The sequence below is a fragment of the Halichoeres trimaculatus genome, unplaced genomic scaffold (assembly GCF_033239565.1).
Source record: "Halichoeres trimaculatus isolate MK-OKI-2021-1 unplaced genomic scaffold, fHalTri1.1 fHalTri1_scaffold_5, whole genome shotgun sequence".
NCBI lineage: Eukaryota > Metazoa > Chordata > Actinopteri > Labriformes > Labridae > Halichoeres > Halichoeres trimaculatus.
Genome location: NW_027437183.1, coordinates 404406 through 422024, shown reverse-complemented (window position 1 = coordinate 422024; position 17619 = coordinate 404406). Strand labels below are relative to the sequence as shown.

Here is a 17619-nt window from a genome sequence, read left to right as displayed (position 1 = left end):
TGCTATGACGACGTAAAACGCTTCAAACTGCTGTACAGTCAGCGTTTACAGCAGCAGCAGCTCAGCTCACAGCCCATCATCTGTTCTGATCTCCTGGTGTCTTTAAAGAGGAGACACGTCTGGGTTTGTCTGAGGTATTGTTGCTCAGGATCATGTGTGTGTTTGTGTGTGTGTTTGTGTGTGTTTGTGTGTGTTTGTGTTTGTGTGTTTGTGTGTGTGTTTGTTGTGTTTTCTGTAAAGTTTGTCTCTCATTGTTCAGCGTCTTCCTGAGCCAATCAGAAGAACAAAGACCTCCAGGCGTTGGTCTGGACCACGCCGTCTGTGTGTGTGTGTGACTGTGTGTGTGTTAGTGTGTGTGTGTTAGTGTGTGTGTGTTAGTGTGTGTGTGTTAGTGTGTGTATGTTAGTGTGTGTGTGTTAGTGTGGGGTCCTCCTGCTCTCCGTGGTAACGCTCTCTGCAGAGCGGCGTGTGCCCTCTGATATCCAACATGTTTGGTCGTGTCTGTGTTAATCCCCGAGCGCTCGCTGAAAGTGATCCTCTGTCAGCTCGTCAGGGAACCTGGGACTGAAAACAGACCACGCCAGCTGCTGCTGCGGCGGCTGCGTGGTGGCGGCGTTGGAGGGAGACTGTTGGTCATTAAAGCTTTTCTTTAACCTGACTTCAGACCTGCAGAGTCTCAGACTCAGACTCTCTCTGAGGGTTTCTCTGACGGAGCTGCAGCTCTTCAAATGAAGGCGTCAGGCGTCACGATTTCAGGACAAAATTGTGTGTTTCAGGTTTGGTGCAGGTGATAATCAGGAGAAGGAGGTAATTTACAAAGCGTGGATGAAAGCTGAAAGCTGCGTCTGTGCAGAGGACTCCCTGAAGACAGAAACACAGGGGGCGCAGCCCACAGTTTGGGATTCACTGATAGACAATGGTAGATGGTAGAAAAAACACTGTTTAGGTCACTTATTGGTTCCCCACAGGGCCGGCTTTGTGGGTGGGCCCAAGGGTCCCAGGCCCACCCTGAGCTTTCTTATAATTTCATATTTTTGAACTGGTGTAAAAAGAGCATGGTGAAATTTTATCACCTCATGTTTGTTTTGTTAGCATTAGATGCTCTGTCTTTAAAAAATGGAAAAAAACAAAGTTCTGAAACGCTCATCTACACACAGTAACAGTGGTGTATATCGGTCACTTTTATTCATTAAATGAACAATCTACAAACTTTTGTAACTTCAGACCCAGACAAAACTTGTCCAACCCTGGTTCCCCAGAAACTAAAACCCTGGTTTCAGGGTTCAGGGTCAGGGTTTAGAGTAAGGAGTGCGTTTTCTCAGACACTTCCTCCTCCAAAATAAAACAAAAAAAGAAGGAAGAGATTTTAACGTGGAGTTAGAGGACGATTGACAAAACTAGATCCTTTCAGTCTCTTGTGTTTCGTTGGTCTTCCCTTGTTTCTGATCTGACCCTGTTACTGCTTTATCTGGACTCTCCAGGACTCTGGGTGATGTGGATCATTGGATCATTGTTGTGAGGGGTGTGACGACAGAAGCTGAAACTGTGGAAATCAGCCTCTGGCCTCAGTTTGAGACCAGGATGAGGGACTGACGGACATCCTCCACATCCAGAGGCAGAAACTCTGCTGTGTGTGTGTCTGTGTGTGTGTTTGTGTGTGTGTGTGTGTGGTGGAGGAGTGTGTGTCCTCACACCCCGAGCTGTAACACAGGCTGTTTGTTGAGCATCGGCCTCGCGGCGTCTGCGGCTGAGATCACCCTGACGTCAGGCTCTCATCGTCAGCCGGACAAAGCTCCACACAGCACCACCTCCCTCTGAAACACAAAAACCCTGCTGGTCTCTGAGCTCCTATTGTTCCCTCCTCACACCAGGACTCAGACCTGGACCCGTGAGAAGAACTGGGACCACATGAAACAGGATCAGGAGCTGTGGGTGTGAGAAAGAGGCAGCAGCAGCCCAAACATCCCGGGGCTCAGCGAGGATCAGATCAGATATTACTGTTGGAGCAGATTTCATCCAACACCACCTCAGGAGCTCCTCAGACCTGATCAAAACTGATCAAAACAACAACAACAGGAGCTGTCTGGATTTCCTCAGCCTCCAAAACCAGCTCCATGTTCTCCCACAAATTAAATGGACTTAAATGGACCCAAAGCGTCCCCCTAACAAATATTGTTTTCTATATTTCAGCCTCAGTCTGAAACACTTTGTTTGAGCTGCTGTCTCTTTAAGGCTGCCTGGACCCCAAACCCCCTTCACTCTGATTGGCCAGCCCTCTGGAGGCGGAGCTATGGACAGACCTGGGTGTTTGAGGCCCTGACCCTTCAAGTGTCGTGCTGATCCTTGTGGTAATCCCATCATTTCAGCTTATCTGCTGAAGATCAAGAATAGAATAGAATAGAATAGAATAGAATAGAATAGAATAGAAAAGGAGATGCTTAATTAATCTCAATTAAATACAAGAAAGTAAATAGTGTAAAGCTGTAAGAACATACACATATATAAAATTGCTAACTAGGAAAAAAAGTCCATCAGATTTGTCAGCTTGTCCGTCATTATCCGCTAGTGGCGTTGGTGTTAGCTCTGTTAGCCATGTCTGTGAATAGCATGATGCTACTCTGCCCTCTGGTATTCCCTCTGTTGCTGGGTTAGCACAGCTAGCTCGTCCATCTTATTGGAGATAGATCTTACGTTCCCAATAACGATGGATGGAAGGACAGGTCCATGTTCACAGAGAACACCCGGCCCAGCACCGGTTAGCATCAACATGCTACTGGCTGCTAACAGTCGATCTTGTATGCAAACAATGCAACTCTGGACACAGAGGAGCCAGAAAAGATGAAACACTGCTGCAAACACAACCAGTTTGGTGTCCATGACCAAGAAATGAGCCGTAAAAAGTGACGACCAGCTCCAAATACGAAGAAAAACAAAGAGATCAGACCGAAAAAAACTTGTTGAACATTTGTCATCAACACTTTTTTATGGTGAAGTTTTTTTATGATCTGAGGACAGGAAGCTCCTGTGAAACCTGATAAATCGGATCCTGGGTTTGTCCAGTTGGTACCATCCATCAGTTTGGTCCATTAGCCCAAAATGTTGCCACGGCAACAACACGCCTCTTCTTCTGCCACTCGTTAAAGACAGAAACAGGTGTTACTGGTTTAATTTCTCTAGATAGCGTCTTTAACAGTGAGCCGAGTTTTCAGGACTCTTTAAACCTTTACTTTCATGAGAGCCGTTTTTCCTCAGCTCACCTGGATTACAGTCATTCAGGAGCCACAAAATCTACTTTATCTTCAAAACAAAGATGAAAAAGTAAGAAATTGTAAAAGTAGTAAAACTGGTAAAAAATTATCTAAACTAGAAGTTTTTTGTGTTTATAAAATTGTACATGTGATGTCTTGTTTTTAATATTTAATAAATTTGCAGATAAAAAAATAAAATAAATTTGTAATATTGTGCATTTCTTAAATTTGCAAAATTTATGAAATTTTAATAGGTTGCAAAATTAAAAAAAAAAATTTAAAAAAGAAATTAAAAATGTGAAAAATATTTAAAAAATTTCCAAAATTTTGAAATTTTAAAAATTTGCCAAGTTTTTGAATCTGCAAAAAAATAAAAAATTTGCAAAAAATGAATTCAAATAATTAGCAAAATTTCAGAAATTCACTTTTTGATAAATTTCAAAATTTATTATTTAAAAAACTTTCAAAAAATTGTAAAAATCTCAAAAAAAAATAAAGCTGTATTGACAGAAGTGATGCATATTTAGTATAACAAAATGTTATCCAATAATTTTATTTAGTGTCTATGTCTTTAATTATCTATGCCCTCTATAAGAAAAACAAAAACTCTTTATTTTTAATCATATTGTTTAAAGCTACAAGGAGCCACTGCAGAGGAGTCAAAGGGCCGCATGAGGCTCCAGAGCCACAGGTTGAACACCCCTGCTTTAAACCCTCCTGACACGTCTCAGAGTGGAGTCGTCTCAGGTGTTAGTGCGTGTCACAGGTCGTTGATTTAACGGTTATGGCTCCGTTACCGTGGCGCTGAGAGCAGAGCTGATGCTTTTCTTCCTCCTGTTGTTTCATTTCATCATCTCTCCATCGTTAACGCTCCGTCTGTGGAGGCTGCGTGTTAATTACAAACTCATCATCAGCTCCGGCTGTTTTTAAAACACAGGTCTGAGTCTTCAGAGTAACTGAGAGCGACTGTGACTCCTCTGCCTGTGTAATCTGATTACTTCCTGACAGCCTGTGGAGTCGACGGCTGCTGGGCTGAGCAGGAAGTGTCCGGGCGTCTGCAGAGGAGCAGATAAAGCTGCTTCTTCAGAGACTTTCAACGGTTAAAACTCAACGTTCAGTCAGACCATCATGTTCATGTCTCATTCGTAGCACGGCTTTGTTTCCCCGCTCTCAGGATGCTAATCTCCATCCTCAGGCTGTCTCTGCGTGGTTAGCTCTCACTCTGTGGATCTTCAGACCTCCAGAAAAACAACACGCAGCGAGGTCTCAGGGGCGTCAGGAGGCGAGTAGAGGTCAGGCAGGGTCAGAAACAGCTGAGAGGGCGCCGATAGCGTCGACTCTACGAGAGAAACAGAGCGTTAAAGTTTCCTGTCAGGCTCCGCCCACCAACGTGAAGTTAAACCTCTGCTGACTGAAGTAAAAACAGATAAAGAAACTGGTCGTCTCTGTCCAAACACTCGGAGCTCGGCTGGTTTGTTGCTCCCCCCCTCGCCGGGCGACGGTTGTCAGGCGCCTCAGAGCGAGCGCCTCAGAGCGAGCGGCTCTCCCTGTCGGTGTGAGGAGGATTTCTAAATGTCAGGGCCTGAAAACGCCGGAGTAACGGTCGGGGATAAATCAGAGACTGTCAGAGGACGCTCTCAGAGAGGCTGCTGTGAACAGGAAGTGGTTTGTCTCTGAGTGTCACCCCCCACCCACTCAGGTACTTAACGGTCTGAAGGTGTTGGACAGGGACGCTCAGGATGTTTTTATTCTTCAGGAGGATTAAATCTTTAATCTGCTCTTTACCTCTGCTCATTCGGATTAAAACACTCACTCTGAAACTCTCAACGTGTCGACCAAAAACAGTCAGCTCTTCAGATTGACCGCCATCGTCTCTGCCCCTTTAACAAACCATGACACAGCATTTTATCATCGTCATAGCAACAGAGAGCCAGTCCAGTCCAACATCACTGTGATATCTGGAGGATTATGGTGAAACACTGTGCAACAATGTTTCAGTCACAGACAACAATTGACCTCTGGCTAAGCCCCGCCCCCTTCACTCACTCAGACAGACAGTGAACGTTCAGTGACAGGTGGCAGGTGTCACAGCAGGAGGCATTTCTCAGGATGCTGTTTTATTGTTGAAGGTCGATAAGCATTGGTCAGGACAAAAATATAACCTCCTTTAACCATCTTTACCTATAAGCTAATGAAGCTAAGCTCCAGAAGCTAACGTTAGCTTAAAGCTCCCATCTCCTGCTCCTTTCCTCAGTTTAATCTGGATCATTGATGTCTTCATGAAATGGTAGTAACATGTTTTGGTCCAAAAAGCCAATAAATCAAGCACAGCAGCATTGTTTCCAGGCTCTCATAGCCCCTCTGTTCAGAACGCTCTGATTTAGTGGGCGTGGCCTTCATATGTAAATGAGCCACCGCTGATACCGCCCCGCTCTTCCACGTCACTGAGAGCGGCGCCACGAGCTCCGAGTGCACAATGTTTAGAAAACAGAGAAGCTCCTTTACCGTAACATTACAGGCTAAAACAACAGGCTAACTGCAGCTAAAGTTAGCATCCTGAAGCTAACACAGAGACAGGGGGGACACTGAGGAAAAGCTCTTCCATCTGCTCCACAGCACACAGCATTTAAAATACTCACATTTCCAGGGTCCCAGGTTTGTTGGAGGATGGTTGGTAATGCGCCTGGATTCAGGACCAGTCTATTGGCTAGCCCTCTGTTGTACTGTCCAAAGTTGGAAAAGCAGTCGGCCGTGAAGTGACTAGCACACACATGCTCAGTTTTACTGAGTGTAGCTGGAACATTTCCTGATAAATGAACTCTAGACACTTAGTCTGTCTTCTTCTGAGATGGGAAGCTTGAGCATGGAGCTATGTGGCTGTTTACAGCCAAAAACAGAGCAGTGATGGCTCTAGTGTTAAAGATAACTTTATATTTCTTGGTACATCCTGTCACCCCCTCTCAGGATAGCTTGTGTTGGCGTTACGTGTTCCTAATGAACAGAGTTTGATCAGTTCCTGAAAGAAGAGAAGATGAGTTTTCTGGGCTCTGTCTCTTTAAGGAGGAAATAAAAAAGTCTGGGTGGTCTGAACGACTCTGGAGGATAAACAGCTGAAATCTGAAACCAGAAACCACTGAAAAGATCTGATGAAATGATGACATGACATGTTGAAGGGGCGGGGCTCATAGACCAAGGTCTGCCTTCAGAGAGCTGGCCAATCAGAGTGAAGGGGGTTTTTGGAGCAGGAAGTCTTAAAGAGACAGCAGCTCAAACATAGTGTTTCACACAGAGGATGAAATAAGAGTTTGTAAAACAGCAGAGAGAGAAAAATAAAGATTGTTTGATCTGTGAATCTTGTCAAGATTCTACGGGGGCACCAGAGGGACAAAATAAAAAGTAAAAAAGCACAACACCCCTCTTTAAATGTAAGAGGGAGTCAGAGAAAAGTTTGCATAGATGGTTAAATAAAGAACTTGTGAAAAACTGAGGTGGACTGATTTTTGGGGTAGACTTCTAAAAGACAGTAACTGTTTATATCAGCAGGTGGCGCCACTTTCCTGATGGGGCTTCATCCTGCTTCTACATCCTCAGTTTTTATTACAGTATCTCAGACGTTTTGGCAAAACCAAGAGTTTTATTGGTTGTTTTAAAGTTATTTCTCTTTAGATCTCAGACGGAGGGTTTGGTTTGTTTGGTCTGTTTGGTGCTGGATGGTTTCAGGTAAAAACGCTCCTTCAGGCTGTTTTCAGGTGATGGTTTCAGGTAAAGACGCTCCTTCAGGCTGTTTTCAGGTGATGGTTTCAGGTAAAAACGCTCCTTCAGGCTGTTTTCAGGTGATGGTTTCAGGTAAAAACGCTCCTTCAGGCTGTTTTCAGGTGATGGTTTCAGGTAAAAACGCTCCTTCAGGCTGTTTTCAGGTGATGGTTTCAGGTAAAAAAGCTCCTTCAGGCTGTTTTCAGGTGGTGGTTTGTGTTGATCCCTCTGATTATCTAACAGGTGATGGTTTCACCTTCACTAACGTGTCCGTGGTAACGCTCCAGGCTCGGGTAATGACCTGATTTTCCTGCGCGGTGTGCGGGCAGGTTGTGACAGGTCCATCAGAGTTCTGAGGTCTGAGTTCCCACACCTTAAAAACCGTCAGAGGAGCAGATCCAGAGGTTTAGTTCAGACTGAGCTGCTCCCTGTGGAGGTCTCCAGGTGCTGCGTGGTTACCTGAGGTCACCTGAGGTCACCTGAGGTCACCTGAGGTCAGCTGAGGTCACCTGAGGTCAGCGCTGAGCCTCAGGGTCTCTCTGAGAGGTGGTTTCCTCCAGGTTGCGTCACCGCCAGCTTTCGTTTTCTCCTGGCGGTTTGAGGAGCGGTGTCCCTCTCTTTCCCTCCTTCCCGTCAGAGGTTGATTTTCAGTGTCGGTGCCGTGTTGACACAGCTGGGAGAGTAAACATGTCAGAGCGGAGCGTCAGCGCCGCGTTCGTCCAATCTGAGTGGAGGGGAGTGGGAGCCGCAGGGGCCCACTGACGGCGCCGCTCTGAGGGACAGTTTGGATCCTCAGGGAGTCAGGATGTGGGCCTGTGGACTCCTGATCAGGACCAGGGTCTGCTGGGACCAGGAGGACTGTTACCGGACAGTGAGGAGGGTCTGCAGACAGGTCAGATCTGTGTGTGTGTGTGTGTGTGTGTGTGTGTGTGTGTGTGTGTGTGTGTGTGAGGACAGGCTGATAACAGCTGAACCTGTGACTCCTCTGTCAGAGCGGTTTCTGTAGACCTAAAGGTCAGACGCTGCTCAGACCACACGGTTTCTCCTGGTCTGAGGGTCTCAGAGTCTTTCTACGGGTCTGATGAGTTTGTGACTTTAAATGGGATTATTTTGGATTATTTGGATTGTTTTGGATTGTTTTGGGATTATTTTGGATTATTTTTGGATTATTTTGGATCATTTTGGATTGTTTTGGATTATTTTGGATTGTTTTGGGAGTATTTTGGATTATTTTTGGATTATTTTGGATCATTTTGGATTGTTTTGGATTATTTTGGATTATTTTGGATCATTTTGGATTGTTTTGGGATTATTTTGGATTGTTTTGGGATTATTTTGGATTGTTTTGGATTATTTTGGATTATTTTTGGATTATTTTGGATTATTTTTGGATTGTTTTGGATTATTTTTGGGGGTTATTTTGGATTATTTTGGATTATTTTTGATTATTTTGGATTGTTTTGGGATTATTTTTGATTGTTTTGGATTATTTTGGATTATTTTGGATTATTTTTGGATTATTTTGGATCATTTTGGATTATTTTTGGATTGTTTTGGATTATTTTTGGATTATTTTGGATTATTTTCGGATTGTTTTGGATTATTTTTTGGGTTATTTTGGATTATTTTTGGATTATTTTGGATTATTTTTGGATTGTTTTGGATTATTTTTTGGGGTTATTTTGGATTATTTTGGATAATGTTGGATTATTTTGGATTATAGGCTGTGTTTGGGAGAGGTGTTATGTTTTACTGAAAGTCCCTGAAGTGGGTCTGCTGGCTCAGGTCTAGGCTCTGGTCTGGGCTCTGGTCTGGGCTCTGGTCTGCTGGCTCTGGTCTGGTCTCTGGTCTGCTGGCTCTAGTCTTGGCTCTGGTCTTGGCTCTGGTCTTGGCTCTGGTCTGGGCTCTGGTCTGGGCTCTGGTCTGGTCTCTGGTCTGGTCTGTAGACTCTGGACCCAGTCGTGGTCCTGCAGTGGAGACGGATCGAGATGAAACAGTAGAAACTTCCAGACTGTGATCTGATCCCATTAAGCCTCGTTACAGTGATCCGTCTCCACGGCGACATGAAGCAGCTCAGGGTCCTGACCCCGGCGTCTCTTTGTGCTCAGAGCGAGACTACAGGGAGCACGGGGGGACAAACTTCACTGTGCCTGAAAAACACTCACACTTCACTAAACTAAACTAAACTAAACTTAACTAAACTAAACTAAACTAAACTAAACTAAACTCCAACATTTCCTGATCCCGTCCAGAGTCCGTTTATTCCCCCGTCAGTCAGTCAGCCAGATTTATTACAGGAGTAAGAATATTATCTACAGAGGTTTTTATTTATGTAAAAAAAGTGTTTGAATACGTGGTTGAACAGTCTGTTAAACTTTGAGAAAAACTAAAGATAGAATCAGATAAATTTTGTTAATCCTGTTGGAAACCAGCATCAGATGTTTCTGAGATTTCAACATGAAGGAGTAAATATTACACAACTACGGAAGCCCAGGCAAACAAAAAGGACGTTTGGCCTCATGAGGAAAAACAACTATGAGATTAAAGAATCAAAAGAATCAGATTAAAATTCAGTTTATGGGATAAAGAGGTCAAAAGCTTGGGATTTACAAATTGGATTAAAGGTCAAAAAATGACACTTTAGATCTGAAAGAATGAGATCGATCAATTATGAGGTTAGAAATTAAAAAGTCAAAAAAATGAAATCAAAGAGGTTGAAAAAAGGTTTAAAAAGTCGATTCATAAGGTTTAAATATAAAAAAGTAAAATGAGATTAAAAAAAAAAAATAATAATGAAATTAAAAGTCAAAAGTATCAGATCAATAATTCTCAATATGAGATTAAAAAGTCAAAAGATCAGGGATGGGAACCTTTCACATTTGAAATGATACGGTACCAGTAACTGGTTCCTGGTAATCGGTACTTAACGGTACCAATAAAACAGACAACTTCTGTGTTTTTATATGGAAAAAATATTAATTTGCTTAAGAATAAAATCTTAAAGTTTTTCAATTTAACATTTTTATTTCTGAATTTATAACCTTGCAATGATGCGTTCAAGTTCAGCATAGAAAATATCCTACTCTTCCATTCCCTCACAGTCTTTATGACGCGTTCAGGCTCAGAAACATGGGACCGTTTATCAGTTCTTGGTACAACAGATGGAATTTGGTCGCTACCTTGAAAAGTACCTGATTCAGTTACCATCCCAACATCAGATTGAAAAGTCATAAAAATGAGATTAAAGTGTAAAAAGTTTGAGAATAAATATTTCCAGATAACAACATTCAGAAATGAAAAGTTTGAAAAGTTTGACACTAAAGAAGCAAAAGTTTGAGATTAACAGTAAAAAGTTTGCAGATAAAAAAAACAAAGTTACAAAATTTACGAGTCATAAAAATGAGACTCAAAAATTAAAATTATGAGACAAGACTTTATCTCATATCTTGTAGTTGTGCCTGAATTAGTATTTTGACTAAAGATTTGGGATTATCTCTGATTCAGCTCTTCTGTTATTTAACAAACTGATGAGATTAAGCTTCAAAACAACAGATCATCAATAAAAACAGATCCTCTGAACGTTTGAGGCAAAGATGAAGCAGATAATCTGCAGATAATCTGACTAACGTGTGTCACACTCATAATAAAGTAAATTAAAAGTTTGGTTCAAACTCTGAGATCAGTTTGAGAGGAGGTGAAGCTCTCAGCTGACGGAGGAGGTGAAGCTCTCAGTTGACGGAGGAGGTGAAGCTCTCAGCTGACGGAGGAGGTGAAGCTCTCAGCTGACGGAGGAGGTGAAGCTCTCAGCTGACGGAGGAGGTGAAGCTCTCAGCTGACGGAGGAGGTGAAGCTCTCAGTTGACGGAGGAGGTGAAGCTCTCAGCTGACGGAGGAGGTGAAGCTCTCAGCTGACGGAGGAGGTGAAGCTCTCAGACGGAGGAGGTGAAGCTCTCAGCTGACGGAGGAGGTGAAGCTCTCAGCTGACGGAGGAGGTGAAGCTCTCAGCTGACGGAGGAGGTGAAGCTCTCAGTTGACGGAGGAGGTGAAGCTCTCAGCTGACGGAGGAGGTGAAGCTCTCAGCTGACGGAGAGTTTGAGCTCAGAGGAAATAAAAGTGAATCCCTGCTGAGTTTTCCTCTCCGTCTCTTCTTCTGAGGGATTATCAGACTGTTTCAGCAGAAATCTTTGATTTTAAATGAGATAATTCTCATTTATTAGTCTTTTCTCTCCTGTTACGTAACTCTGCTCTCCGTCCTCGTCTGGCACGGCTCGTGGTTTTGTTTGTTTCTGATTTATTGTTTGTGGAGCTCTGGGGGAACATTGTGGGCCTGGCAGAAGCCCAGGGCAGCTCCAGGCCTCTGACGCCGCCCGGCCGTCCTCTGAGGACAGGAAGTGTTGCTTCATCGCTCGCTGGCTGAAGCTCTGCTGACGCAAAACTGCTCCAAACACGGGAGCAGCTCCTCTGGTCTCAGCGCCGAGGAGTCAGGCTCCTCCTCCCTGCAGAGGAGAGACGGCGCAAACCTTCAGACCTGGGACTCTGCCCACGCAGGATCTGAGGAGGACGGACTCACACACGATGTTTCTGTCTCTCAGGAAGTGACGATCTGTGATCTTTCTGTGATCTTTGTGCAAATGTAAAAACCTGAACACAGAAACAACTCAGCGTGCTGCTCGGGGACATTTGTGAGGATTTAGATCCAGAAAATGGAGATTAAGATGAATGTAGTGATGAATGTGGGTGTGTCTGCTCCTGAGTCCATGGTTTCCAAAAGAAAACCATCAAACTTTTAGAAATGCTGAAAATGGAAGAAGATTATTGATCCTGTAGCGTAGAGGAGTGAGTGGGAGCCTAAAGTAAAGAGGGAAGTTTAGCCTCAATGAGAATAAATCCTCAAGTGGAAAATAAATATTATGAGATTAAATGGTTAAAAAGAGGTTTTTAATCTCAATGGGCCAACCTGGTTAAATAAAGATTAAATAAACAAGAATGATTAAAAAAAATCAGATTAAAAAAAAAAATTCAGTTATCAACTTAAAGAATCCAATAAACAAAATTTGAAGTCAAAATATGAGATTAAAAGATGTGGAAAATATAAGATTAAAAAAATCCTGAGTATGCGTTAAAGTCGAGAAAATAACAATAATAAAAATATATGAAAATAAATGATAAATAAAAATAAATAATAATAAATAAGATTTTTAGATTTTGGGAATGTAAAAAAGTCATGAACAGGAAATTAAAAAATAAGGAGATAAAAAAATAAAAGAATAAACAAATTGGGATTGTGAAAATGCAAAATCAAACGTTCGAGATTAAGGGAAGAAAGAAAATGTGCACTTAAAACAAAATCATATTAAAACATCAAAAGCATGAAATGTAAAAAAAAAAAATCCAAGTAATAAGATTAAGAATTTGAAAATATGGGGCTAAACTTTTAAATATTTTGAGGTTCAGATATTCAGATTATGAAATTAAAAAGTCAAAATAAGTAGATTACAAAATAAAATAATGAAATGAAAAAAGGTAAAATTATGAAAAAAAAAAAAGGATCGAAACAATGAGATTAAAAATTTAAATAAGTTTAAAAAGTTAAAATAAAAATGAGATTAAGACGTCGAAATCATGAGATTAAAATAAAGTTGTGTGCAGGGCGTGTCTGTGTGTGCTCCTGTTCCTCGCCAAAAGATGCCACGTCCATGATTTCCAAAAAGAACGTCAGAGTTTGAGACGGTTTTCAACCTCCCCTTAGTCCACCCTCACCAGGTTCAGGTGGTTTCCTCTTTGGATGCTACAGTTTTAAGCTGCAGCAATGACTGGAAACAAAGACCTGGAACCTGGAGACCAAGTCTGGACCCTGAACTGTTTCTGAAGACGACCCTCTTTTCTCGCTTTGTGGTCTGGTTCTGGTGCTCAGGTCTCCACTGTTTAAGCTTTGAGCGGTGGACGGGGTCAGCATGGAGACCCTGATCCTGACACTGAGAAGACACCAGTGATGATCCTCTCCTGGTCCATGTTGGGTTTTTAATCTCAATGGGCCAATGTGGTTAAAGTTAATGAATAAAAACAGAATCAAATTTAAGAAAATCAAATTATAAACTTAAAGAATTTAATAAACAAAATTTGAAGTCAAAGCACGAGATTAAAAGATGTCAAAAATATGAGATTAAAAAAATCCTGAGTTAGAGTTGAAAGAATAACATTAAAAAGTTTCAATTATGGGAATAAAAAAATCATAAAAAGGAGATTAAAAAATGTAAAGAAAGATTGAAAATAGTTAAAAAAAAAACAGATTTTGAGAAAACATAATAAAACCTTCAAGATTAAAAAAATGAGATTAAGAAGTGAATAACCTCAGACCTGCTGGCTCCTGGTCTGGCTCCTGGTCCAGCTCGGCTCATTATGGCGGTTTGTTGTTGTAGTCAGGATAAAATCATCTGGTTTGAACAAACTACTCTGCATGAAGTGATGGAAACCGCTCAGATCCAAAGCGGTAACGAAGTCAGACCTGGCGTATCTTGGTCATAACTTTTCAACCTCTTTTTTTTGTAGGTGCTGCCCCCTGCAGGCAGAGAAACACACCTCTAGAGCTGAGTCGATCCGTCACAGTTGCTCTTACTATCATCCATTTTTCTGCTTTGACACCAACTTTGGTCGGCCCCTTAGAATTCCACTTCCTGTCTGTAAACCCACACTTTCTGGGGAAGTTTTGCTGAAATTGTCTGTTTGAGTTGCCTGCAGCGCCCCCTGTGGACGACCTCATCTATCTCTGCAGATTTTAAAAAGTGTTGCAAACATGCAAACATTTTCTGACATCACAGACTCATGTAGCTTCCCTTGAAGTCAGATTAATTGTGTAAAAAGGAGCAGACTGTAAAGTCTTGCAGTCCTCTCTGTCTTTCTCACACTCTGGCTTTCCTCAGCAGCAGCTGCAGATTCGTTGTGTCGCTCAGCAGCAGCAGCAGTGGCGGTGGTGGCGGCGGTGGCGGCGGGGGCTTGGCGGTGAGAAAGGCCGCTGAGGTCAGGCGTGTTTGTGGTGGTGTTCAGCCTCAGCTGGTGCAGCAGATGTTTCTGTTTAATTCTCTCGTTCACTCTCACACCTGTTCCTCTGTCACACTGAAAACACGTCAGTTTATTCCTCTCCTCTGAATTAATGTCAGATTCAACGTGGCGCTCTGATGATGCGTACAACAGGAAGTGGGCGTGTTGTTTGTGTTTACTCCTCTGAGAGCGGCTGAGTTAATGTGAGTCTGTGATTACTCCTGGAGCTTGGCAGGCGCTTCGTTAAGACCAGAAAGTCCCAGTGAGGAGTGAAGGAGCTCTTACTGACCTCAGCCAGCAGGGGGCAGCGCCGCACGGCAGATAGGAACAGGCTCCAGCTGAAACCACAGAGTGAGACAGACTGAGGGGAGTGTGTGTGTGTGTGTGTGTGTGTGTGTGTGTGTGTTGTCGTGTTTTGCTGGTTTATTGCTCGGATCAACTTTCACTTGCATTTTCTCACAGAGGGGGAGTTTTTATATTTCATGACACGTTTGAAAACAATTCCTGTAAGTGACCCTGAGTTTCAGATTATTTCCCGTCATTTTTAGACCAAATTACCAAAGTTAATCTGTTTAACACAATCAAAAACATAAATAATCCTCATCTATCCCTTTAGCCGTACACTTTTCTTTCATAAAGGAAAACTTCTGTGACCCTGTGTCTCTGATTTTTGATTAGAAAGTGTTAAAATAAGATATTTACTCACAAAAAGTTTGATTTATTTTAAAGAATCAAACATAAATCTGCAGCACATACACTAACACATGTGAAATATAAACTCAGATTGGAAAAAAAATCTTAAAATTATATCTGTAATGTTTTACTTTTTATCATTAAGTGAGTTTTTATGTGAGTTTTCATATTTCTCACTTATTTTCTGTTATTTCAAAGACCAAACAAACAAAGGTTATCAGTTTAAGGAGAATAAAAATTCACTATCTAACCTTTATCAGACACTTAATAAATTAAAAAAAAAGGTTGATTATCTCTCCAAAGTCTCACATTTTTACTGGAAAAGTCTTAATATAAGACACACCTTCAAAAAAGTGAGATTAGCTCAGATTATTGTTGTTAAAGGAGATTAAATAACAGTGTCTCTGATAATTCAGACCACTTTATGATTCAGTTTGAGCATGAGGAAATATGTTTATAGTAGGGAAGAAATTAAAAAGGAATTTTTATTTTCTCATGAAGCTAATGTAAAACAAATGTCATAGTTTACTTTGTTTAATATCAGCCTTAAATAAATGTTCCCTGGTGAATTAATCCTCAGTCCTCTGAAATGTGCTGATTTTGTCTCATTAATCAAATAAAAACAGTCAAAGAGACTCAGCCATCATCTAAAGTCCACTGTATGTACACATCGACCTGCTGCCATAGTAAAAACAAAAACACACCATCATTTCCCCACATACATGACGTCACCGCGGAGGAGTTCGCGCTGCATTCAGGGACACTTTGTAAATTTGTGCTTCATGTTACACACAGTGTAAATGCTAAATCATCATCACTTACATTTATCATAGAAATATTTGACAAAAAAAGGAAATGTTCTCTTTTGTTAAATGTTAATGAAGGGATGATAAAACTAAACTTGTCAGGAATAAAGAGTTAGATCATTTTTTCTTTGATCGACCATCGTAGAAAATATCAAACAATAAAAAAGAAGAAGAGGGGAATAAGGGAAAATAATAGATGCTGTGAAAAAGATTTAGATGAATAAATGACCATTAAACCCAGAAAATACATTAAATATATATTTTAATAACAGAAATGTAATACTCATATGCTCAAATAAAACACATAAATAGTTGATATTTTACTTTTTTTTAATATTACAAGGAACTAATTTTTTTCCCCCCAACTTTAGACAAGTGATTTTCTAACTTTTAATACATGATGATGCATTTGGGACACTTTAATGTAATAAACAAGAAGCTTAAGTATCTAAATGTATAATGATTGACAAACACTTAAAGATAAATGCATTTATTATTTCTAGTTTTTATTTTTATTTTTTTATTAATTTTTAAAGTTTTAAAGACATTTCAAGACATAACTGGGTAGGCTATACTTTGCAATTTTTTTTTTATTGTATGCAATGGTGGCTAATTATTGTTAGGACATCTGACGGATTAAAAATGTTGACCCTCTTTTACCCCCAAAACATTATTCATATGTAATATGATAAAATAATGTTGCTTTTTTGAATAACATAATTTTTTTAATCAGTAATGTGGAATAAAATACATTTTTTCATAATATTTGTTGAATATTTATATTTTAAAACAGGATTATTCAGTAATTTATTTATCTAGAGTTAGTTAGTGTTGCTGAGGTTGATCAGACGTGATAAAATGATTTTTTTTAGTAGTTTTTAGAAATTATCTGAACAGTATTATTGGACAGTGGGTTGTTTGTTGTAATTTCCTGCAGCCGTGAAGGCATCACGGGCTTGTGGGCGTGGCCTAGAAAAGCCCCAGTGAGTCATGATTCTCCTAAACGCTGCAGACAGCAGATCCTCAGCAGCGGCTCACAGCAGCAGGCTCGGTCCGGTCTCTGGACTCGGGGTGGCCCGGTAGAAATGTGTCTTCCTCCGCTGTGACCGGACCTGGGCTCCGCGGGCTCCATGGTCTATCTCCCGGGGATGCAACCCGAGGCGCACGGCGCCAGGCCCGGCCAGCTGCTCGACATGTTCGACTCTTCGTGGAAGGTGCGGAGCATTTGGGACGGGGTGAGGCTGGAGGTGGCGGAGGACCGCAGCCCGGTGGTCCTGCACAGCTTCACACACCTGGACCCGGACCTGCCGCTGCTGGAGGTGAGGAGAGCCGGACTCAGGCCGGGGAGAGCCGGACACAGGCCGGGGAGAGCCGGACACAGGCCGGGGGAAGGGCTCGGCTGGGGCGGGAGGAGAGTGACGCTGAGGCGGGGAGGAGAGGAGGCTGAGGTCCGTTAGCTGCTCCGGTTCGTGTGATCAGGGGGATCTCCAGGACAGGGGCTGGTCTGGGTGATCCAGGGCGGGCTTTGTGGTTCCTCCTAGGCTAGTTTAAAAAAAAAAAAAGTTTATTAAAATTTATTATTATTATAAAAATCAGCTGGATGCTGTTACCTCCTGATAAAAACAGTTTTTCTGTTCACTGTGGCTGCTGTTTACTCCACTCTCAGATCACTTCAGTGTTTTTAAAACACAGAGGAGCATCCAGAGGATTTATAATTAAAGTAAACATATATTTTTACCAACTATTTCTAAATAAAAAAATCAACTTATCTCACATTTCCAACCCCCTTCATCCCTGTAAAAACCATAAAAAGTCCAGAGAGAGATCAACAAATGTCAGATGATGAGTTTACAGTAACTGACGTATTGATTCATATCAGAATAAGAAACCCGAGCAGAGCTTTAAGGTGGGACAGACAGAAAGTCTGAATTATTCATGGTGAATGTCTGGTTTTGATGTTGGCCCGTGAGGCTTTGACAGGATGACTTGCTGTTTCCTCTCCTGGTCGTCTCCCCTCCCTGTGGACACACTTTGATTCATGTCAGGGTTAAATACGCTGCAGTGCAGGTGTCAGGGACTCAG

At 41.8% G+C, this 17619-nt stretch overlaps 1 protein-coding gene across 4 annotated transcripts in view; it reads left to right on the top strand.

Moving 5' to 3' along the window:
* Nucleotides 1–17619, top strand: part of LOC141791134 (ral guanine nucleotide dissociation stimulator-like) — a 63570-nt gene that overhangs the window by 12797 nt on the left and 33154 nt on the right. For 2 of the 4 annotated variants that reach the window (XM_074671384.1, XM_074671383.1), the window contains exon 1: nt 16555–16856. The exons of the other annotated variants lie outside the window; for them this stretch is intronic. In XM_074671384.1, coding sequence (XP_074527485.1) covers nt 16668–16856 — 189 coding nt within the window. In that variant the 5' untranslated portion in view covers nt 16555–16667. Of the gene's footprint in view, nt 1–16554; nt 16857–17619 lie in introns of those variants that run through there. 4 annotated transcript variants of the gene reach the window in all.